The 26,919-nt window shown below is 31.5% G+C and overlaps 1 protein-coding gene across 2 annotated transcripts in view; it reads left to right on the top strand.

The window, feature by feature from the left end:
- LOC145245901 (VPS10 domain-containing receptor SorCS3-like) overlaps window positions 1–26,919 on the top strand; it is a 1,435,182-nt gene that overhangs the window by 1,221,445 nt on the left and 186,818 nt on the right. For both annotated transcript variants that reach the window (XM_080107637.1, XM_080107638.1), the window contains exons 15-17: window positions 6,818–6,954; window positions 16,412–16,528; window positions 21,709–21,880. In XM_080107637.1, coding sequence (XP_079963763.1) covers window positions 6,818–6,954; window positions 16,412–16,528; window positions 21,709–21,880 — 426 coding nt within the window. The remainder of the gene's footprint in view (window positions 1–6,817; window positions 6,955–16,411; window positions 16,529–21,708; window positions 21,881–26,919) is intronic.

Below are 26,919 nucleotides of genomic sequence, written 5' to 3' on the forward strand. Positions count from 1 at the left end.
TTTATTATTTTTCTGTGTAATACGTAACTTGAGCTAATGACAACCGCCAGTCGCATGCTATTTTCTTATAAAATATATAAGTTATTCAATAAGATATAATAATAATTTAATTAAAATTAGTAGTGATGGGACGATCAATCAGAATCAAGAATCAAAAACATTGGAAGTTTTTTTTGTATTGGAATTGCTATAAGAATCAAAAATATTTGTGCCCAATTTCCGATTAAAAAAACGCTTCTTTGATTTATTCATTTCACAAAAAAAAAAACACTCGACTATCTAAAACCACTATATACGATTTTCCCCACTCTCTATCTGTGCCTAAATGTAAACACAGATTTCATGAACAGAGCTTCTTTCTTAGAACTGCCCGCCCTTGAAACACTGTTCCATTAGCATGCTTCCCGGCTGAATACAACATGGTAACTTTTAAATCTAATGTAAACAAGTTCCTGTTAGGTCGTCCGCATATAAAATCAAATTCCATCCAATTTACACCATTAACGATTACTTTACTACCACCTTACATTCATTAACCCTTATCCTCGTGTGGCCTTCGGGCCTTGATATGCGGTGACTTCCTCTAAGTGAAAAAAATAATTCATTTATTTATTTTTTGCTTTTATAAATTTTCCATTGCTGATAGTACTAATGATAAAATAATAAATACTCCGTAGCTCTTCAACTTTTGGAGTTACAAAAAAATAGGAGGCTTTACTTTTGGAACTAGCCTTGTACTACATTGGATTTTCGATCTAAATATACACCGCTTCCTTCAGGTTATTTTTCTCGTTTTCAGATGTATTATAGTATATCGAACTGAAGGAATATCCATCTAACGTTAAAAACAAGGGCGTCTGATATTATTCATCTCTTTTTAATATTAAATTAAAGATGAGGAATAAAAGTTTTATATAACTTTATTATAGCATCAGAACAATAAGGAAAAGTTAAGAGGAAAATTAAGAAGGACCCCCCCCCATTAGGGAATGGCATTTCGAGCTAAAAGCTTCTCATCAAAAGAGGAGAAAGGCGAGAATTATACAAAATGCAATAATTTGCATAATTCTGGTCCTTCTCTTCTGATGAGAAACATTTAACTTCGAAATATCATGACCTAAAAGTTTGTTTTTTTTTTCTTAATTTTCCTCTTAACTTTTCCTTATTGTTCTGATGCTATAATACTGTTATGCTTAACTTTTACCCCTCATCTTTTATTTAATATTATTTTTTGCTCCTCTTAGAAGCGTTGAGCTTTTTTTTTTATCTTGATAAGTTTTTTGCTTTGTTAAAGATTTACTCCTTGATAACATAATTATATTTCATATCTTTATATATTCTTTTCTTATTGGATGTTGTTTCACATTTCTTACATCATATAATTCACATTCTTGAGTTCCGCCGGGCGCATTAACTATTTATGTGCATTTTTATTTTTTTAATCCTCATTTCTCGATATTCCCCTTTTTATGGTGAGCAGATATTCAAGCATAACAGATCATTGAATTATAATTTATAAACATGCTAGCCTGGGTTTCCGGCGTGGCCTGGGTGTTTGGATGCGTGTGTTGGAGCAAAAACAAAAAAAAAAGTGGTAGTAGGCAGGCAGGCTCGAACCCGTGCCGCGAAGGTGGAAAAGAAAGTGAAAGAAAATATGACGTCTTAGCCGATGTCTCACTGTCGCGACCGGTAGTCAAAAGTGTTGAAATTAACCGAAGTCAATCCAACAGTGAGGATGACTTGTTAAAATGTTGGCGAAAAAAATCGACCCCTTCTTGTACAAAACGGCCGAGTTTAGGGTGAAGGAATTAATGTTTTTCGATATTTGTCGTCCGAGACGACGAGCTTCAAAATGATACCAATCTTGTCAGGATCCGTTGCCTCTGTCGAAAGTTTTTGCAAGACATACAAACATACACATACAGATATTTAAACAGACAGGTAAGATTTATATTGTAGATAATGAAATAAAAACTTGACTATTCAACATGGCCGTAAGTTTTTCATTATATCCACTTCCATAATCCTATTTCGATCACTTTTTTTCCTCTAAAAGTTCCATTTCATATATTCTGTTTGGACATACGAGGTGCCTTCAATAAGTTTTCTGACTGTTATTCATATGAGCACGTTTATTGATAGTACACAGATGAAACTCTACTCTCCTTCGAAGTAATCTCCTCCGGCTGCAATGCACTTGTACTGTTCACCCAACTTCTGGAAGGACCCATGGAAGCCCTCTTGTGTGAGCATGTCAATGACCCTCGTCACAGCCTCTTTCATCTTCCCAATTATCTCACGGGTTTTCCTTGAGCTTAGGGAATAACCAGAAGTCATAGGGAGCAAGGTTTTGACTATAGGGACGGTGAGGAACTATCTTGATACTACTCTTGGTCAAATGGTCTATGACAACTATGGATCACCCTTAAGATAAACTTTGCACAAATTTTCTACATCTTCAGTTCCTCGCAAATAATTGTATATAGTTCCCACACTGACATCAAACTGTGCACTTATTGTCTCTATAGGCACAGCAATCCTAATCCATGAAATTTTTTATTTGGCCAATCAACTCTGATATTCTGACTTCCTTACTCTTCCCACACCTCTCATCATCCCTTACAAACTCTCTGCTTTCCTTGAATCTCCTGTGCCAATCAGAAACTGATGCTCAGTTCATGCAAAGTGGTCCAAAAGCCGTCTGTATGTTTCTGTAGTGTTTTTTTTTTTATTTTAAAACAAAATTTTATTGCATATCGTTCTTCTAAAGTATCCTCACGTCCAGATTGCATTTTTGAAATTCACCAGCTGTGATAATCAAGCTTTAGTAGGGTGTATTCCAATTCCTGCTGTAGCTGTTCATTTGAACCTGAAATCATAAAAATTGGTCAATCATTCCATAAGAAACAATGACATACCGAATTTTCAAGAATCTGCGACAATTTTAAATGTTTGTAACAAAAAAAATAAATAAATAAATAAACGTCTGGAAACTTATTGAAGGCACCTCATGTACAGAAACTGGTTGATTTAACGACTACAAACCATTTCATCATGGAGCACAACAGAATGTCTCCTGTTTGTAAGAATCGAATCGAAATGCTTTCTTTTTTTTTTTTTTTCGCTTATTTTTAGAGTTTTTGAACCAAAATTGGTACATGCTAATTTATTCATTCTGCGCTTGGACCAATTTCTGATCCATGTTTTCAGAAAATATGAATCCGTTTCATTCTCTTTCATATCTTCTTGCATTTTCCTGCTCAGTAGTTTCTAACACAATTGTTTATGACAGACAGTGGGAGGGAAGGGGGGTTATTGTCACTCTCAGGCTTACATCTTCTCCCATATTCTCCATGTCATGGGGATCGTTCTTAATAACAAAATAAGATGCTGAGTAGAGAAGCAGTATTCCTTCTCAGGACATTTTATTATTCTATTTGTTATATTTATATTTCTTTTATGGAAATTCCTGGCAAATATTGATTCAATCATCTTTGAAATTAGATGCTATAATGATTGTGTGTGTGTGTGTGTGTGTGTGTGTGTGTGTGTGTGTGTGTGTGTGTGTGCTTGGCTTATAAATTCGTCCTTAATCTGATTTTATAGCATTTTTTATTCATTTTTAGTCAATGTTTTATCTTCTCCCCCCCCCCTTTAGATTACAAATCGTTGCATTCGTGGCAGAAACTAGCATTTGAATGCAAGGATCTGTTCTCAAAATGGAACAATGGGTATGACTATACATAACAAATCCAGTTTCCAGTGCAAGGAAAAAAGACATCGAATATATTTTTTTACGTTTTCGGTATCTCTTGTGATAATCGATAATTCTATTTCTAATTTTAATGAAAATAAACAGCAAAACACACACACACATACATACATACATACATACATACATATATATATAGTGGATAATTATATTTTAAAAACAATATATATATATACAGCTCCCCATGTGGGGGTACCAAATTGGTTAAAGGGAAAATTATTCCCAACTCGCATTTAGGTAAAAATGCACCTTCGGAAATAATTGAATTCATTCAAAAACGTATCACAAAAACAAATAACATCTATCTATCTATCTATCTATCTATCTATCCATCTATATATATATATATATATATATATATATATATATATATATATATATATATATATATATATATATATATAATTATAAAACTCAAATGATCTTGTAACGAGTGATGTAACCCACTTTCCGGTTTACAACATCCGGTTGCGCATGCGTGCATAAACATTAACCCATAACAACGTAAATAAATAAACAAAAATCGCTTCTTTTGCAGATTTTGATCTGTGCACTGAAATATTAACGTTATTATTTCGAAATTATTATTTAACATGGGAAGAGTGGGGGTGTTTTGCAACTATTCTTTATTACAACTATACTGTCGCTATTTTCTTACAACTAAACAACTTTAATCCGTTGACAAACAAGAACGATTGTAGTAAAGCCAAGACTACTACTACTACTACTACTACTACTACTACTCTCTATCCATCCCTTTTCCTTCCTTCCTTCCTTCTTTTTTATTTTTTTGTTTACATTTCTAGATACAAAATAGTTGTGTGAGGACGGTGGATTTGTTGACACATTTACTAATCTGTTTCAATGTTAGTTTTATTTTATTTTATTTATTTAGGTTTTACTTTTTTGCTTCAGGTTTTATTAATTATTTTTTTTTTAGATTTTAAGTTTCTATAACTTGGTTGAAGGATTTCAATATGGGTTTTTCATTTTTATATTTTTCATCGGTAGTTTCATGCGCGTTTTTGCTGCTAAATGACTTTCGTCGGCGTTCGATTCGTGGGAAAATCATGTTTAATTTTCGATTTTTAAGTGATTATTCAGAAATATAGGTAATATTACACACATAGGGAGGATTTTTTTTCATGTTTGAGTGATCTGTCTGTGATTTTTCATTTTAATATACTTTCATAGAAATGTTTCTGTTATGTCAAAAAAAAAACGTATTTTCTTTATATATATATATATATATATATATATATATATATATATATATATATATATATATATATATATATATATATATATATATATGAGGAAATCCCCTGTGGAAAGCATTCGATATTAAGATTTAACGATTGAGAGACCAGACGAGTGCAAAATTGATTTTAATAAAAATTTCTATTTATTTAAACAGAATTTAAATTTTTTCTCACAAATTTTTACTGATAAAATATTTTCTTCTTCAGGAACTACAGACAGTTTTTTTTTCTCTTCTTATGCGTCACGGTGGAGATAACACCCGGCACATCCTAGGAGGTTGAAAGTTGAGGTTTCAAACAGTGGATTTTCCTATTATCCCTATGCGTGTAATATTACCTATATTTCTGATTATTATTCTGTTCGACCAAACGTTAACACTGTTACCGGACATTTAAACATCATTCAACTTCAACTTTCAACCTCCGAGGACGTGCCAGAGCACGTAAGAAGAAGGAGAAAAAATGCTGTCTGCATTTCTTGAAGAAGAATATTTTATTATTCAAAAATTTGAAAAAAATCATTTCAGTTTTATTTTAAACCTGTTGAATGAAAACGGTATACATTGAAATTAACAATATTTCAAAAATAAACATTAATAATCTTTATAATTATAAAACTCAAATGGCCTTGTAACGGGTGTTGTAACCCAACATCCGGTTTACGACTCCCGGTTGTGCATGCGTACATAAAGAAATAATCAACGCGACAATAAAACGTATTATTTTACTGTGTACGTTTTCAGAGTCCCAATTGTTTTTGTTTATTTTCGCGTTTAAGTATCCAAATAAACAATTGTTAATACTTTCTGCCTGTTTTTTACATCGTTTATTTCCATATTACGTTTAAATTATTTTAACGAAATTTTCTTACAAATAAATCTACTTTAACCCGTTGACAACCATAAGAGCATTTTACAACGGTGATTTACCCACCGCCTTCCTTTTTTTTTTAATTTTATTCTCTTTTTTTTAATACACCTTTCTTAAAAACATTCATACATTTTCTTCTACACTACCAACATAAATAAATAACCCCGAAAATATGTTTTTTTTTAATTTGCGTTACAAATAAATAATCAATGCAACAATAAAACGTATTGTTTTACTGTGTACGTTTTCAGCATCTCAATTGTCTTTTTTTCGCCTTTAAATTAAAAATGTATCAAAATTTGACTTTAACTTTAAGTATTATGGTATCTGTTCGGTGCACATTTTCCTATAAGTATGGCAAACTACTTATAATTCAATGGCTGTAAGTTTTTTTTTCAAAAATAAACAATTATAAACAGAATGACTCATAGAAATCTATATTTTTTTACACAGATATCACCACATTATCAAGGCCAAGAGGCCACTCTAGGATAAGGGTTAAAGAGTGTACAGTAGAAATTGGAAAATATAGTAATCATTAGTAATGAAAATTCGGTAAATTTGTTAACTTATATGGAACGGCTCATCAAGAACTTGTTTACGTTAGACTTGAAGACAACCGTATTGTTGTCAGCTGGAAAGCAGGAAAACGGGAGACAATTCCACAGGCGTGCAGTTCTAAGAAAGAAGCTTTGTTCATGGAATCTACGTTTAGGTTTAGGCACAGATAAAGAGTGGGGGGAATTATTGATAGTGATTTCAGCTAGACGAATGTTTCTTGTTAAAGTTTGGCGAGGGGGGACCATAGACTGAAGCTCAGTCAAACAGTGGTGGTGGTGGTGGTGGTGGTGGTGGTGGTGGTGGTGGTGGTGATGATGATGATGATGATGATTTTTTTCTTCTTTGTTTTCAGAGTAAAAATGGCTGCATTCTTGGCAGGAAGTTAACATTTGAACGTAAAAAGATGTTCTCAGAATGCAACAATGGACGTGACTATGAACGACCCATTAATATTTCCATATGCCAGTGCACAGCAGAAGACTTCGAGTGGTGAGAAAAAAAACCTTTTTATTTTTTTTCGTCGCTGTTGACCTTTCTTGACTGGAGCAATTTCGTTTCGGTCATTCCCCGTTTTTGTATTGTCTTCTCTCATTAATGTTGAATCAATTGCACTGTAGAGAACCTACTGTTGGTTATATAAAATTGTTTTTACATAATGGCTTGAATTTAAGTTTAAAATGCAAACGTCAAGTATCATTATTCAGTTGCGCTCTAAATAGAAACATTCATTCCGAACGTGTCCCTGACATATCAAAGGATCTACTGTTGATTTTATATGTTGGGCCTTTCAGCTTGTGCGGAAATAAAACTTCTCAAGTGCACTCGTGCTGTTAGGCTGTGTAAGGTGTTAACTTTGATCAAAATTGTTTGTCCTTTCTGCCATTGGATTATTTTGATTACTGATTACCGATACTTATCGAAGACATTACAATATGAAACCTATCTAAGAACACTGCCAGTCACATAAAGTACCTTCGTGTGAAAATTTCATAAAAATCGGCCCAGCCATTTTCAAATCCATAGGGAACGGACTCACACACATACACGCGCGCGCGTGCGTGCGCGCGCGCGCGCGCACACACACAGTTCCTTTAATATAATAGAAGAGATTTTTCAAAATCTCCCCCCCCCCTCCAAAGTTATTTTTCAAAACATTCATTATAGTCTTCTAAAGCAATCTTAAATATAACCTTAATTGACAATATTGGGTTCGGGTTAGTGGTAAAACAATTTTGTAACTGCTCTAAAATGCTAGAATATTCCAGTAGTATATTTTATGCTACTTTTATGACCAAACTGATCGTCCTCTCTAAATTCTAAAATAATAAAATAAAATAATCGCTTAAAAAAGTGTCATTTGAAAGGGAGAGGGTTAGCATGGCAATCTATAAATACACCGGAAAAAAAAAGACATCTTGGTGTTATTTTTTTACGTGGAAGAAAATAAGGTGGCATAGAGATGAGAGGCAATACAAAACTCCAAATTAACCGAAACAAAATCGTTTTCTAGTTAGAAATTTTCAAAAGTCCCTTTTTTATTTGATTTCAATAATTCGACATAACTAACAGGATAGAAATATTGAAAAAAAAATATTACAAGTAGTGATTACCAGACACAATAGAATTTATTTTTCCACCGACCTGCATAGTTTTAAACTTCTGAAAGTGTTTTAAAGTTTTTTTTTGTTTTTGTTTTTGCTTTTTTTTTTTTTTTTTTTTTTCAATATAAGATTCCATCGATATCCCGTCTTTCGGAGACGGTAAAAAATTCAAAATGGCAGACCATGTGTTAGTATTTTATTTCTTAAAAAAATTGTTTTAAAGGAATGACTTACCTAACCACTAACCGTAAGTTCACCTGGCACCTCCCCTGACTAAATGGTCGAGTAAAGCATTTTTTGCCTTTCAAACCTAAAATAAGAACATCTGTTCAAATAGAATCAAATTAAATGTTTTATTTACTCGTCTTTGGTTAAATAAAAGTAATGAGAAAAATTCAGGGATAATAGCTCTTTCAATCAGTTTCTATACTTTAAAATTATGCAGGCTGGTAGAAAAATGTATTTGCTTGCATTTTGTTACAGTTTTTTTTTAATATTGATATATTTTTATTTTTCGATTTCTGCTCAGTTAGTCATACGTCAAATGTCAATATTTTTTCTCATTTTATAAAATGACATTTTGGAAGTTCGTTCAATGGAAGGTATTTAAACAATTTGAATTGGAAAGAGATGTGATCATGGCGTCGCTTTTTATTTATTTTTTGTTTTACTTTATTATTTTTTTATCGTATCTGTGGTTATGTTTGCCTTATTCTTCCTTATATAGAATTTACTTTGGTTATCTTTGCCGTATTCTTTGTTATATCCTATTAATAAGATTGAAAGTAAAATTTTCATTTATAAGAATATAGAACAATATGTGCCCTATCTTACCAGTAAAACATACTTCTATATCCAGCTTTTATTACAAAACTATCCTATTTATTTTGGTTATGTTTGCCTTCTAATTTTTTTAGATCGTATTTATTTTGGTTATGTTTGCCTTAATCTTTTTTATATCGTATTTATTTTGGTTACGTTTGTCTTATTCTTTTTTATATCGTATTTATTTTGTTTATCTTTGTCTTATTCTTTTTTATATCGTATTTATTTTGGTTATGTTTGCCTTCTAATTTTTTTAGATCGTATTTATTTTGGTTATGTTTGCCTTAATCTTTTTTATATCGCATTTATTTTGTTATGTTTGCCTTAATCTTTTTTATATCGCATTTATTTTGGTTATGTTTGCCTTAATCTTTTTTATATCGTATTTATTTTGGTTATGTTTGCCTTCGAATTTTTTTATATCGTATTTATTTTGGTTATGTTTGCCTTAATCTTTTTTATATCGTATTTATTTTGTTATGTTTGCCTTAATCTTTTTTATATCGTATTTATTTTGGTTATGTTTGCCTTAATCTTTTTTATATCGTATTTATTTTGTTATGTTTGCCTTAATCTTTTTTATATCGTATTTATTTTGGTTATGTTTGCCTTCGAATTTTTTTATATCGTATTTATTTTTGTTATGTTTGCCTTAATCTTTTTTATATCGTATTTATTTTGTTATGTTTGCCTTAATCTTTTTTATATCGTATTTATTTTGGTTATGTTTGCCTTAATTTTTTTTATATCGTATTTATTTTGGTTATGTTTGCCTTCGAATTTTTTTATATCGTATTTATTTTGGTTATGTTTGCCTTAATCTTTTTTATATCGTATTTATTTTGGTTATGTTTGCCTTAATCTTTTTTATATCGTATTTATTTTGGTAATGTTTGCCTTCGAATTTTTTTATATCGTATTTATTTTGGTTATGTTTGCCTTAATCTTTTTTATATCGTATTTATTTTGGCTATGTTTACCTTAATCTTTTTTATATCGTATTTATTTTGGTTATGTTTGCCTTCGAATGTTTTTATATCGTATTTATTTTGGTTATGTTTGCCTTAATCTTTTTTATATCGTATTTATTTTGGTAATGTTTGCCTTCATCTTTTTTATATCGTATTTATTTTGGTTATGTTTGCCTTCTAATTTTTTATATCGTATTTATTTTGGTTATGATTGCCTTATTCTTTTTTATATCGTATTTATTTTGGTTATGTTTGCCTTAATCTTTTTATATCCTATTTATTTTGGTTATGTTTGCCTTAATCTTTTTTATATCGTATTTATTTTATGTTTGTCTTATTCTTTCTTATATACTTTTCATTTTGCTTATCTTTGTCTTATTCTTTTTCATATCGTATTTATTTTGTTATTTTTGGTTTTATTCTTTTTTATATTGTATTAATTTTGTTATGTTTGGTTTTCTTCTTTTTTATATTGTATTAATTTTGTTATTTTTGGTTTTATTCTTTTTTATATTGTATTTATTTTGGTCATGTTTGGTTTTATTCTTTTTTATATTGTATTTATTTTGTTATCTTTGTCTTATTCTTTTTTATATACTTTTTATTTTGTTTATCTTTGTCTTATTCTTTTTCATATCGTATTTATTTTGTTATTTTTGGTTTTATTCTTTTTTATATTGTATTAATTTTATTATCTTTGTCGTATTCTTTTTTTATATATTTTTTATTTTGTTTATCTTTGTCTTATTCTTTTTCATATCGTATTTATTTTGTTATGTTTGGTTTTATTCTTTTTCATATCGTATTTATTTTGTTATGTTTGGTTTTATTCTTGTTTATATTGTATTTATTTTGTTATGTTTGGTTTTATTCTTTTTTATATTGTATTTATTTTGTTATCTTTGTCTTATTCTTTCTTATATACTTTTTATTTTGTTTATCTTTGTCTTATTCTTTTTCATATCGTATTTATTTTGTTATGTTTGGTTTTATTCTTTTTTATACTGTATTTATTTTGTTATCTTTGTCTTATTCTTTTTATACTGTATTTATTTTGTTTATGTTTGGTTTTATTCTTTTTCATATCGTATTATTTTGTTATGTTTGCCTTATTCTTATCTCATATCTTATTCATTGTTTATCTTTGTCTTATTCTTTCTTATATTGTATTTTGTTTGGTTATGTTCGCCTCATTCTTTCTTTCTGTTGTATTTATTTTGATTATGTTAGCCTTATTCCACCTCATATCTTATTTATTTTGGTTATGTTTGCCTTATTCTTTCTTTTATTCTATTTATTTTGCTTATTCTTTCTTATACCCTTTTTTATTTTATCCATATCTGCCTTGTTCATACTTACACCTTGTTTATCTTGTTTATCTTTGCTTTATCGAGTGAATGTTCTCTACGAGAGGAAATATTTTTAGTCCACAGTTATATTCTTAAATAAACTCTGATTTAGATGCTTGTTTCTGCGTACGTCTATATTTCATATTTGGATATTCCGTACACAATTTAAAAAAATATTTTTACAAAATCTTTTTGTTGCTTTTGCTGACTTTTTTTTCCATTTTCATGATTAATGTTTAAAAACGGAGAGGATCAAAAATTGTTTTCTGATTAGAATTTTCCGTTCACTTCAACTCTTCTTTTTATATATTTCTATCATTAATTCTAAGGTAATGGCAGAACCTATAAAACGATTATCTATATATATAAATCTCAAACGTCTGTGTGTATGTATGTTTGTTTGTAACGCTAAAACTTTTGACAGACACAACCAGAGTTGACAAATGTGGTATCATATTGAAGCCCCATCACCCGGATGACAAATATCGAAATTTCACGTCAAACGGATCACTAGAAGTAGGTCAACTGATCAGTTTTCTTCAAGGGGGCCCTCCAAAAACCTGTCATCATTACATTGTTGCTACGGTCCCGGGCAACGCCGGGTAGCCCTGCTAGTATTAGATAAAATGGAACACGTCCATATCAGTTTATCACTCTCACTCTCTTCATATCGATTCATCTAAAGTTTTTCATAAATATATCTTTATATAAGTTCAAATCGAGCTAAATCAGTTTTTTCTCTCTTTCTCAGATCTCCCCTCTTATCTATATAATAGCAGAGAGATCCGACGTTGTCCAGGATTGTATGAGGATCAACGAATATTCTATACGTCCAATTCTTTTATTATCACTGAAATCGGTGAAATCGCCCATTTTTTCAATGAAATCGAGTGATTGTCTTTTATAATCGGGAACCCACCGCGGTGCACCAGGGAGGAAACTTCACATACCTCCCCGCAGTAACTTAGTCCATAGTACATTGTAGTCTACATTGCACTGTAGAGAACATACTGTTGATTTTACAAAATTATTTTTTATAGAATGGCTTGAATTGAACTTTAAAATGCAAAAGTCAAGTATCATTTTAAACGTGCCCCTGTCTTACCAAAGAATCCACAATCGATTTTATACGGCAGGCCCTTATGCTTGTGCGGTGATAAAATTCTAAACTGTATTTGTGATATCAGGCTGGATAAGAATGTTCACGTTGGTCAAAATTGGGCTGCAATCTCTGTAATCAAATTGTTTCGATTGTCTATTTTCAATACTTATCAAGGGCATCGTGATACAAAAACTATCTAAGAACACTCCGAGACATATAAGGTACGTTTGTGTAAACTTTAAAAAAAAATCGGCCAAACCACTTCAGAGTCCATAGAGAACACACACACACACACACACACACACTCGCGCACACACACATACATATATATATATAAAGCAGTGTGTGTGTGTGTGTGCGTGCGTTTGTGTGTGTGATTGGCTTTGTTGACTGGGTTTGAATCTCTCAACAAGCACTAGTTAATATCAATTCTTGTAATGATGATTGCATAAACATTAAACAGTAGTGTTTGTAAGTATAAAAATATTGTTAAAATTTATAACAAATATTACTAAAACACATACACACACTTATATATATATATATATATATATATATATATATATATATATATAATTTTCTTTTTACATGGGCATCATCACTTATCAAGGCCTTGAGGCCACCCAAGGATAAGGATTAAAGAGTGTACAGTAGAAATTGGAAAATATAGTAATCGTTAGTAATGAAAATTTGGTAATTTGTTAACTTATATGGAACGGCTCATAAAAACTTGTTTACGTTAGACTTGAAGACAACCATATTGTAATCAGCTGAAAAGCAGGAAAACGGAAGACAATTCCATAGGTGTGTAGTTCTAATAAAGAAGCTTTGCTCATGGAATCTACGTTTATGTTTAAGTACAGATAAAGAGTGGGGGAAATTATTGATAGTGTTTTCAGCTAGACGGGTGTTTCTTGTGAAAGTTTGGCGAGGGGGGGCATAGATTGAAGCTCAGCCGAGCACTTGCCATGAAAATAACGATAAAGCAGAGACAAACTTGCAACATTTCTTCTGTGAGAAAGAGGTTGTAGGGAAGGGAAAAGGACATCGCCTACAAGGCTACGAAGTCTATTTTGAACTTTATCAAGGCAGGATAAGTCCTTTATAGCAGTTCCTGCCCAGATGTGGCAACAGTACTCCATCATTGGACGTACCTGACTCTTATATAGATAGAGAATTGCATCAAAAGTGAGATATCTACTGGATAGATAGAAGGATCCCACCATTTTTCCAACGGCCTTGACAACGGATTTAATGTATGTGTTCCACCTAAGATCAGGAGTAAAAGTCAAACCCAGAAGCTTGTCAAAACATGAGGCCTCCTCAAGACGAGAGCCATTCATTTCAATTGATGCCAGATGTGGATCAGAGCGTTGATAATGTAAAGATAAAAGCTTGGTTTTAGATGCATTAAAAGTAACCAGCCACTCCTTTCCCCATTGTACCACATGTTCAAGATCAGAGGAGAAAGAATCAGAGAGAACTTGGTCGTTTACTGTCTTAGATGTGCTACCATAGATAGTAGTGTTATCAGCATAAATGTCTACGAATGATGTAAGGATGTGATTTGGAAGATCATTAATGTACATCAGGAAGAGAGTTGGGCCCAGGATGGACCCCTGAGGGACTCCAGCATTAATACTGAGAGCTTCTGTTTTTTCCCATCAACCACTACTCTGATGAACCTATAAGAGAGAAAGGATTTAATAATTGAGAAGACCTTTCCAGCTATACTGTAGCTGGAGATCTTGTGAAGTAAACCTTTATGCCATACTCTATCAAAGGCCTTTGATATGTCAAGCACAATTGCCCTAGAAAGGAAGCTTCCATCGAGAGATTCGCTAATCCTATGAGATATAACTGTAAGCAGATCTGCTGTAGATCTAGCAGAACGGAAACCATATTGCGTGTCACTGAGAAGGTTATTTTTGCTGGGATGGTTGATTACTTCTCTATTTAACACAGATTCCAGCAACTTACTCATGATGCACAGGAGACTTATTGGCCTGTACTGAGAGGGCGATGAGCGATTACCTGAATTCTTAAATACAGGGCATACTGATGAGATTCTCCAGAGTGATGGGAAGCAATTCTCCTTAAGGCAACGTTTAAACAGTTTTGTGAGAATGGGCGCTAGCTCTGGTTGAAGTCTTTTGAGTACTATAATTGGAATACCATCAGGGCCGGTTACTTTAGTGGAATCAAGGTTTTTAATAAGCTTGGCAACATCACGTACAGATATTTGTATATCACATAGCGTGTTTTCTGATACAGGAGGAAATTATGGCACATGTGACAATTTTGATAATTCTTCTGATTCCAATACAATTTCTGCTAAATACCCGATTATGATACAATTACTGATTCCGATTCTTTTAAAATCTCTAAATATTTAGCTATAGAGTTTCTTTTTCTTTGTTGTTTTTTTATTTTCAGATGACAATAAAAGCTCCTGAAATATGTGCATATGTTTTAGCAAATCTCAAAATACATTTAAGGGGGTAATATTTCTACAAATGTAAAAAAATACGTAAAGGGTTGATATTTTTATAAATTTAAAACATACGTCAAGGGTTGATATTTTTACAAATGTAAAAAACTACGTCAAGGGTTGATATTTTAACAAATGTAAAAAAATAGTCAAGGGTTGATATTTTTACAAATGTAAAAAATACGTCAAGGGTTGATATTTTTACAAATTTAAAAAAAACGTCAAGGGTTGATATTTTTACAAATGTAAAAAATACATGAAAAGGTTGATATTTTTACAAATGTAAAAAATACATGAAAAGGTTGATATTTTTACAAATGTAAAAAACACATGAAAAGGTTGATATTTTTACAAATGTAAAAATATATGAACAGCTTGATATTTTTACAAATGTAAAAAATACATGAAAAGGTTGATATTTTTACAAATGTTAAATACATGAAAAGGTTGATATTTTTACACTTGTAAAAATACATGAAAAGTTTGATATGTTTTCATTTGTAAAAATACATGAAAAGCTTGATATTTTTACAAATGTAAAAAATAAATGAAGAGATTGATATTTTTACAAATGTAAAAATACATGAAAAGATTGATATTTTTACAAATGTAAAACATACATGAAAAGGTTGATATTTTTACAAATGTAAAAAATACATGAAAAGGTTGATATTTTTACAAATGTAAAAATATATAGAAAGCTTGATATTTTTACTAATGTAAAAAATACATGAAAGGTTGATATTTTTACTAATATGAAAATACATGAAAAGGTTGATATTTTTACATTTGTAAAAATACACGAAAAGGTTGATATTTTTACATTTGCAAAAATACAGTAAAAGGTTGATATTTTTACATTTGTGAAAATACATGAAAATATTTTTTACAAATTCAAAAGTACATAAAAGGGTTGATATTTTTTACAAATGTAAAAATACATAAAAAGGTTGATATTTTTACAAATGTAAAAAATACATGAAAAGGTTGATATTTTTTACAAATGTAAAAATACATGAAAAGGTTGATATTTTTACAAATGTCAAAATACATTTTAGGGGTTAATATTTCTACAAATGTAAAAAAATACATGAAAGGGTTGATATTTTTACAAATGTAAAAATACATGAAAAGGTTGATATTTTTACATTTGTAAAAAATACATGAAACGGTTGATATTTTTACAAATGTAAAAGTACATGAAAATGTTGATATTTTAACAAATATATAAATACATTAAAAGTTTGACATTTTTACAAATATATATACATTTTAGGGGTTAATATTTCTACAAATGTAAAAAAAATACATGAAAGGGTTGATATGTTTACAAATGTAAAAATACATGAAAAGGTTGATATTTTTACAAATGTAAAAAATACATGAAAGGGTTGACATTTTTACAAATGTAAAAAATACATGAAAAGTTTGACATTTTTTAGAAATGTAAAAAATACATGAAAGGGTGTATATTTTTACAAATGTAACAAATACATGAAAGGGTTGATAGTTTTACAAATGTAAAAAATACATGAAACTATTACGGATCCTTGTCTCCGAACTTCAGAAACATAGTCCAAACACGCATTTGTTTTTTTGTTTTTTAGCGATTTTGGATATGAACGAAAGTCTGCTGAAGACGAATGCAAACCTGCGAAATGGTTTCACGTTGACCGTCCTGTTTTCAATTGTCCAGAGAATCAACATTTCAACAAATCTCGTGGGTAAGTCCACTTCTTTTTGTCTTTCTTTCTCTCTTTCTTCTTCTTCTTCTTCTTCTTCTTCTTCTTCTTATTATTATTATTATTATTATTATTTTGTTCTCTTATTCTTTTATTTTCTTATTCTTTTGTTGTTTTTGTCTTCTTCATTTTCTTTTTCTTTTGTTTTTCTCTCTTTTTTTTCTTTGTTTTTATTCTTCTTGTACTTTATTTTTTGTTTCTTCGTATATTTTGTTTCTTTTCTTCTTCTTCTTTTTCTTCTTATTTATTCATCCTTTGTTTTTTCTTCTTTTGTTATTTTTTCTTTACTTCTTTTTGTTTGTCTGTTTCTTTTTTTCCTCTTTTATTTTTTCTTGTACTTTTTTTTCATCTTCTTTTTGCTGTTGTTCCTCTTCTTAAGATTTCATTTTTTTTTTTGGTGCATAAATTTGAAACAACTCGCTTGGTTAAGTTTACATAACAAAATTACAATATATACTTTCCTAACTGCTTCATCTTCCATCTTCTCTCCACATATAAATCACTATTTCTTTGCATGTTGTAGAGATCAATATGTTTTTTTCACACAAGGAGTCACCACTTATTGAGGCCGGAAGCCAGTCAAGGATAAGGATTAATGACTGTACGGTAGTTATTAGGACAACAGCGTAGTTATCGTTAGTGGTGAGAATTTATTATAACTTCATTATTTAAGAGGACGGCTCAACAAGAACTTGTTTAAATTGGACTTGAAGACGATCATGATGTAGTAACCTGGAAACCAGGGCAATGAAATAGAGTTCTACTGGCGGCCATTTATAGGAAGGGAGTTTTATCCATGAAATCTGCAGTTAGATTTGGGCACAGATAGAGAATGGGGGAAATTGTTGCAGCTAGACGAATGTTTTTTTTTCTTTTTTTTTTAACGATGATTTTCATTAAAAAAGGGCGGTTTTCTAGGGAAAAAATGTAAGGTGCTAAGATGTTGAGAGTGATGCCATTGCATATGTGTGATTGCATTAGACATCTAGATCATTGACATTGGGAGATTACATAAACCAGAAGCAGCAGAATCGATTAGTAATGGAAGGAACGCATTCAAGATGAATGAGAAACTGAAGTATGAAGAAGAATACTGAATATTTAAAAAAAATATGAAAAAAAAGAAAATATCCAGCATTTTTTAAAGTGTGATGTTAGAAAAATTATATATATATATTTTTTTTACAAGGAGGTCACCACTGATCAAGGCCCGGAAGCCACTCAGGGATAAGGGTTATTGCATGTACAGTACGTTGTAAGTTAGTGTTGAGATTTTATAACGTATCTACTCAAGGGGGCGGTTCATCAGGAATTTGTTTATGTTGGATTTGAAGACATTCAAGTTGTAGTCAGGTGGGAAACAGGCGGACGGAACAGAGTACCACTGGCGTGCTGTTCTAAGAAAGAAGCTGTGTTCATGGAATCTACATTTTGATTTAAGCACAGATAGAGAGTGGGGAAAATTTTTTACAGTAGCTTCAGCTAGACGGGTGTTTTTCGTAAAAGATTGGCGAGGGGGGCCAGAGATTAGAGCTCAGACGAGCACTTGCCATGGAAATAACGGTAAAATAAAGACAGGCTCGCAACGTCTCTTCTGTGGGAGAGAGGTTGCAGGGAAGAGAAAAGGGCATCCCCCACTAAGCCACGAAGTCTATTTTGTACTCTGTCAAGGCAGGATAGGCTATTTTTAGCAGCTCCTGCCCAGATATGTTAGCAGTATTCCATCCTTGGACGTACTTGGCTTTTATATAGATAGAGAATTGCATCAGTAGTGAGATATCTTCTGGAGCGGTAGAAGGAACCCACCATCTTTCCAGCGACCCTGGCAACAGACTTGATGTACGTGTTCCATTTCATATCAGGAGTAAAGGTCAAACTCAGAAGCTTGTCAAAACATTGAGCTTCTCCTAGGCGAGAGCCATCCATTACAATTGATGCCAGATGGGGATCAGAGCGTTGATGGTGTAAAGATATATCTATATATATATATATATATATATATATATATATATATATATATATATATATATATATATATATACATACACACACACACACACACAATTAACAGAAGCTCTTAAAGCGCTATTTATAAATAAAAAATTTTAAATAAACTGATAAACTGTGTTAAAATCCACTTGAAGGTGCAAAAAGTTTATTGAATGAGAAAAACAAAAAAAAATCATTCGATTTTTTTTTGTTTTTCTCCCTCTCTCATTTTTATAATTGAAATGTATCGGATCTTGGAAAATCCATCATCTGTCTCACAATTTGGGTGCAGATATTAGACAATCCAGTGTGTTCGACCGAGCAGAAGTCGCGAATGTTGCACACACACACACACACACACACACACACACACACACACACGCACACGCACACACACACATATATATATATATAAATTTGGTAAAAATGGTAATTATTAAAACCTGAAGAGAGTGCTCAATACTATTGCAGAGCAAATATGCGTTTTACTTTTTACGTGATATAATTTGCTGATTTCTTTATATCCTCTGATAAGAAGAATAACAAGAAGAGCATTCTTTGAAACTCCGCAGAATAAGGACTTTGTAAATTGTTTTTTGACGTATTCAGTCGAACAATAAATTTTGATTGTAAAGTTCAAATTACAATTTTAATTTTCTTTCTCTTATAATAAGCTCTACTCCCTATTGCACACTGAGCTTTTTTATTCGGGTGGGATTATATTTTCTATATATAAATCATATATCAGGTAAACATTACATCCCTTTGATTTCATTAATATATATATATATATATATATATATATATATATGATGATTGCAACGTCTTATCAGACGAGTGCCACTCCCTCAGGCACTGAAAGTCCATGAGCCGAAAATGACTTTAGTCCTGCCGGCAAAATTCACACGCTCAGACATGGCACTGAAGACGGTCACTAGTATACATACACATATATACATACAAACATACATACACATACACACATACATATAACACACATATATGCATACATATATACACAATACATAGTACACATACATCAACATACACAAGACAAGTCAACGGCACACATACATATATATATATAAATGCAAATATACATGTATACACATACACACATACCTATCTGTAAACATACACACACATATACATACACGATGCATAACACGCATATATACATATACATACACACACGCATACATACACATGTACATACATATAAATAAACACACAAATACATACACACATATACATACATATACACACATGTACACATATGCACATATATATATATATACATACATTTACCTAAATATACATACACATGCATAAATATACACACTTACAAAAACATGCACATACATACATACACATATACACGCATACATATACATACACACATGTACATATACACATACACACATGCATAAACGCACATACACACACATGCATATATACACATACATACAAAAAATATATATACATAAATACATACACACACATACATATATACATACATATACGCATATACATACATATACACATAGCTATACACACATATACATACACCTGTACATGAACATACATACACCTATACATACATATATACATATAATGATGGCAGCTCAATTACTACATGCTTCCAGCATTTCAGGCCTACACGCGTCACAACTTTTCCATGGCTGAGGGAGTATCTATACACAGATGATGTTACAGAGTTTTAGCTTTGTACGACAGCTAAATCTCTCTCTCGGTTCAAAATGTTGACATCTAGCAACAAGCAAGAGCAAGATAGCCAGCAACAAGTCAAACTGCAGACCAGCTTAATGCGGGTACTGGTCTCCCGCTTTATGTTACTTTTGTTTTTTGTTTTTTTTAATCTAAGATTTGCTTCTCCTAGGGGGGTCGCCTTCACCGCAGCCAACGAGAGCCCTCTCCACCCCATATACACATGACAATAAACACATGCGTACATACAGATGTACGCCAACATATGCATGCATGTACACACACATGCAACCATAATCATGTAGAGGCACACATATACGTGCACACATACATATGCCTATACATACGTACACACACAAACACGTTAAATACACATGAAGGAACATTCCAAAAGTCATACGTAAAACAACAGTCCAATTGATATGAAATTACATACGCTTGGATTTTTTTTTTTAAATGAGTTTGTTTTAGACTCACACATATGCAATACATGTTGATTATTTTGATGATGATGACAATTCACACATAATTTTCCAAATAACTGAACGTACGACTCGACGAGAAAACAACATATATATATATATATACTAGCAGGCTGCCCGGTGTTCCCCAGTCGTAAGATACGCTTGAATATGATATTTTAATTAATGCAGACTAAATATTTATTACTATAGAGACAATTATTTATCGCATGTGTGTGTGTGTGTGTGTGGAATATTTTTGTTCTTGTGATTAAGGAAGATGGTACTTGATCAACACTGCTGAGCAGCCATGATTTAATATACTGTTTCGTTTTTGATCCCCGAAACAGTGTTTCATTGTAAACAACTAATGATCCATTAAATTAACATTAGGACTATTGTGAATTTGAGAGAGCAAGTTGGTGCAGTGATTGCAGGTGATTAAATGACTTACTGACTAAATAGTTTTCCAACGAATGATGGAAAAAAAATTAGAATTAAATAATTTTCTATATAGTCTTAAAGGTTCAAAAGCTTCCAAGACTATATATATATATATATATATATATATATATATATATATATATATATATATATTTCTGAGATTATATAAATATCTGAAAAATAGTATGCTGATTAATCTTTTACATTATTGAAACCTCCTGACAAAACGGGTAACTTTGCTGAAACGTTAATTAATCCATGCAGGGTTTATATAATTACACTTATAATAGCTCTACATATGCATTGAGTACTTTTGCAAAATTTTAAATATTGTTTTTTTTTTTTGTTTTTAGTTTAATACACTTGAACTTATTTATATACGCGACATATATATCTGTGTGTGTGCGTGTGTGTGCATCATAGTCTTCGTAAGGTCGATGGTTCAATCCTTATTAAAATATAACTAATTAATACTTCTACTGGATACGTTTTCATTTTATTTGTAATCTGATCAAATGTTTCCTGTTCCTATATCTTCAGCTACAGAAAAGTAGGCGGCGACTATTGCATCGGTGGTGTCTCATCTCAAAAGAAATATCAACACATTCTTACCAAATGTCCAGTGATTGCACCGTCTGGATTGCAACTTTTCACAGCGAAACCTGTTGTCTCCACTGAGTCAGTCATCAAATTCAACCTAACCCAAGCAACTGTAAGTGTTCAACTTTGTCTCTTTTCTGGTTCATGTTGTCTGATGTTATCAAAGAATATTAACGCCTATGCCCAACAAAGGAGTAGCACAGTGATCAGTACGTGTCGTCTGCGAGATGAGGATTGGTCTCAATAAACCTCTGCCCCCTTTTGTTGAAATCTCTTAGCTTTTTGAACAGTTCGGGTTTAACTCCAATTTGTTATATTGTCACTCGAATTAATGATCTCTGATTAGCCGTCCAATCTTGAGAGACAATAGATACTCTCTGTAAACGCATATAATTGTGAAGCAAGGGTTGTGCAATCGCTACCCATGCTTTTCCTGGATCAGCTTGATTCCAGTGCCATAGAGAAGGTCGTGAAGATTGGTAACAATGTTGAAAAAAGTGTAGAGCACACACAGCATCTGGTATTTCCAAATGGTCACCCATTTAGTATTGACAAGGCTCAATGTTGCTTAACCATAGTCATCCAATGGGAAACAGTGTGTCAATATGATTATGTCAGGCTTCATATATATATATATATATATATATATATATATATATATATATATATATATATATATATATATATATATATATATATATATAAAGTTATAAAATATATATGGCGATTAAGCTACACTGAATATTCCGCATTTCATCCAGTCTAGGACTCTTCAGGCTTGTGCACGAATTTTTATATTATATTTTATAACTTACTAACTAGCTCTACCTACGTATTGAGCACGCATAAATTTATACTTTCGTATATTTATTTTATGTAAGTAAATGAAGTAGTTATATATATATATATATATATATATATATATATATATATATATATATATATATATATATATATGGGAGATACGAGGGGCGTTCCAAAAGAAATGCCTCCTATTTTTATCAATGGATCAGAGGGAATTTCAAATTGATTTAAGATGGCTGAACTTATGAATTCATGACCTGGAAGTTTTATCTCACTGGATGTGTATAACTCTAAGAAAGCAACCCTGTCATGGACGTGTGTCAGAAACAGAGATGCATCATTAATGACCTCTGATTAGTCGTGCAATATTGAGACAATAAGTACTCTCTGTAAGCGTTGCTATGCATGCTAGAGTTGTGCAATCTCCAAATAGATCAGCACTGCTTGATTACAGTGCCACAGAGAAGGCCGAGACAATTCAAAACGATGTTGAGACCAGTATCTGGTATTCCCAAATGGTCACCCATTTAGTATTGACAACGCTCAATGTTGCTTAACCTTAGCGATCTAATGGGAAATAGTGTGTCAATATGATTATGTTAGGCTTCACCTAAAAACAATAATTTATTATTTTATTTCGAACCTATTTGCAACCCCCTCAAAATCACACCTCCTGAAACGCTTGAGTCCAGTGCTAAGAATGAGTCCATGATGACTAAACCTTGGATTCTCAAATGGTCACCTTTTTGATGTTGTCAGTCTACCAGAAAACACCGAAAAGTTAAATAGTAAAGTGATGAGTATTATAATGGTCGATTATTATAGTAACAAATGTCGTATATATTATTATAGTCAATTTTCTATCGATTTTTATACATTATAAAGTTGTGATTTCAAAAATATATATCTATAATATTTGGGTGCATCAGTGTTAACCGAAACCAAAACATATGAAGAAATATATATATATATATATATATATATATATATATATATATATATATATATATAGTCCTGGTCAAAATCATAAGACCACTTAAGAAAGTAAGCGTTTACGCATATTATCGAATTTTTAATCAAACAAATGGTTGAAAAGGGAAAATATGATGGAAAAAAAATGAAATCTGCTTCATTCGAAATCTTAACCCTGATCTAATAATTATTTTGTAAAAGACAAACATTTTCACATGGTCAAAATGATAAGACCACTGATAATTTATCTAACAAAAGGCAATTATAATTATTAAAAAGGGTCTCAGTATTTAGTATAGCCTCCATTATTACGAATTACTTCAAAAATTCTCTTTGGCATGCTTGCGATTAAGTTTTTTATCAGTTGCGAAGGAATTTTATCCCATGTACTGAAAACTGAATCAGAAAGTTCCTTTATCGAATCATACTGGGTTCCATCCTTGAACACTTCTTTTGCCATCCATCCCCAAAGATTTTCAATGAGATTGAGGTCCGGAGAACATGGATGATCTAAAAATTCTATATTATTTGAAGAAAAGTATTCTCGTGTTTGTCGAGAAGTGTGTATCGGAGTGTTGTCTTGCTGGGAAATCCAATTTCTTCCATACAGACGTGGACCTTCAGTCCTGATAGAAGCATTTTCAAGCATTGAAATGTACTTCAATGATGTTTGCCGGCCTTTCACTACTTACAACTTTAGGGTCCCAGCTGACGAGAAAGCACCCCAGATCATTAAAGACCCTCCTCCACTATGCTGAGTGGAAAAAGTCTCTTTGGGCAAATTTTTATCATGCCAATAGTGTTGAAATCCATCTGGACCATCTAGATTAAACTTTTTCTCATCGGAGAAAATTACATTTTCCCACTTCTCTTCATCCCAAGTCTGGAATTTGACGGCAGATTTAAGTCGGTTAGTTTTGTGCTGCTCAAGAAGAGGTGGTTTCTGCAGTCGCTTTAAATGATTGAAACCCTTCATTTTCAGATGCTTTCTGATGGTTTTAGGACTACATTCTGCTGCTGTTTAGCTTTTAAATCGACTTGAACTCATACTGGAGTTTTGTTTTAAACTTCTTCTGATACAGCGATCCAGTGATAGGGGTTATTTTTTGGTCGATCTGGACTCTTTTTGTACCCATATTGATCTGGATTTCTTAAAAAATTTGTGATGACCGTTTTGCTACGATTCACTTCGTTTGCAATGGATCTATGGGAGAGTCCACCCCTATTAAGCTCAAGGATCCTTCCTCTCTCAAACTCTGATAATGGTTTCCCTTTTGCCATTTATAATTTAGTAAGATGTTTTTATCCACTAACAAGTTGCTTTTAATAACATAGAAAGCTTTTCGTATTCATTTTTTCAAAACTAGCCGATTTTATTAAAGGGGTCTTATCATTTTGACCAGGTGAAAATATTTGTTTTTTTTTTAAATAATTATTAGATCAGGGTTAAGGTTTCGAATGAAGCAGATTTCATTGTTTTCCATCATATTTTCCCTTTTGGCAATGGTTTCAACAATTTGTTTGATTAAAAATTCGATAATATGCGTAAACGCTTACTTTCTTAAGTGGTCTTATATATATAACTTGAGTTTCGTCGGTTATAATTGAAACCAAATCCAAAATTTATGAAGAATTCTTGGTAAAATAATTTATTACAAGAAATGAAAGGTCATAACAATTAAACGACAGTCACTCGGAAGAAAAAAGATGTAAGTGTGACGCACAAAATAACATGCATGCTATCGTATTAATATATATATAAATCAAATAGAACGTAAATTTCTTAAATGAAATTCATGCAAAGTAGAAATTCGATCTTGGATTTACTTTCGACAACATCGTAACTCTCTTTCCCTGACTTTGTTCTTTAGTTCTCACATTCCATGAGCGATGCTTCTCACAAAGGTGGAAAAAATTGCCGTTTTCTGGGTTAGAATCTATAGATATATCATTTATCGTTGCCTATTTTTTTTTACTTTGAAGTGATATTTTTTTTTAGATTTTTACATCAAGTGGCTTCATACTTTGTCCGTGGCGATTTCCATAACAAAATGTCAGAAAGAAAGGTAAAGCAAAGAAGTTAGACGCGAAAAACAAAAAAACAAAAAAAAAAACAAAAAAAAAAAAAAAACGATCCTATTGAAAAGAAATAAAAAAAAAGGAAAGATGAAGTACAAAAAATATTTAACCTGTCAACAAAAATACAAATAAATCAGAAATTTATATCGGAATTAATTGAAAGATTGATATCTTAGTTTTCGCTGTATATTTTCAGTTTTGTGAAATAGTTTTTCTTATATTGGACAACTTTTATCGTTTTATTTTATTTTTTTTTTTGTTCTTTGTTTTTTTTTTTGTTTTTTTGTTTTTTCGTAATTTTAAAGCGCAAACGTAAATCGGAATAATAAATCTAAAAAAAATATATTAATTTCATACAAAGATCGTTTTACTTTAGTGGCACCGTGCCAAAATGGAAATTTTCAATCTGGAACGATCAGTGAACCAATCAAAGTTTGGTTCACTAACCTTTCTTTTCTCGTTGGTAAGATAAAAGTTCATATTTTCTTGTGCTGAAACAGACGAAGAAATACACTAGAGGATGAAATGCACTAAAACCTTCGATAGTATAAACTGGAAAGAATGGACCAACCAACAACGTATCAAATATGTTCTAGAAGATCTCAGGAATATAAAGGTAAGGAAGGCTCTGAAGATTAGCTCAAAATATAACATTATAGGGTCTGTGACAAATTGTCTAAGTTCAGCGTGTCTCCTCTCTTTCTCTCTATCGCTCTATTTCTCTCTCTCTCTCTCTCTCTCTCTCTCTCTCTCTCTCTCTCTCTCTCTCTGTATATATATATATATATATATATATATATATATATATATATATATATATATATATATATATATATATATACAGTATATGTGTGTAAACCAGACAAAGGAGCAGGAGTTGTGATTATGGATAAATCCGATTTTGTTGAGAAAATGCTATTTATTCTTTAACGATGCTTCTAAATTCCGGAAACTTGGCCCTGTCGAGTTGACGAATAATACTTGCAAAAACAAGACCAAAATGCAAAGACGTCTACATTAATTATTTAAAAAGAATGTGTTTTGCAAGGACAAAAGATTTGGTCTCCCTAAAATCCATAAGCAAGTGTGCCACTGAGACCTATTTTATCTATGATAGGTTTTACTCAACATTCTTTGGCTCAGTGGATTGTCGAAATTTTGCAACCTGTGCGTGAATTATACAGCACGCACTATATTCCCGATTCTTTTCGGTTTATTGGTGCAGAGACATTCTTTATGTGTTCTTTCGATGTCTCTAGTCACTTTACTAACATACAGTTAGATGAAACGATACAT

This window comes from Euprymna scolopes, chromosome 23, assembly GCF_053919585.1.
Source record: "Euprymna scolopes isolate OS-2025 chromosome 23, ASM5391958v1, whole genome shotgun sequence".
Classification (NCBI taxonomy): Eukaryota; Metazoa; Mollusca; class Cephalopoda; order Sepiida; family Sepiolidae; genus Euprymna; species Euprymna scolopes.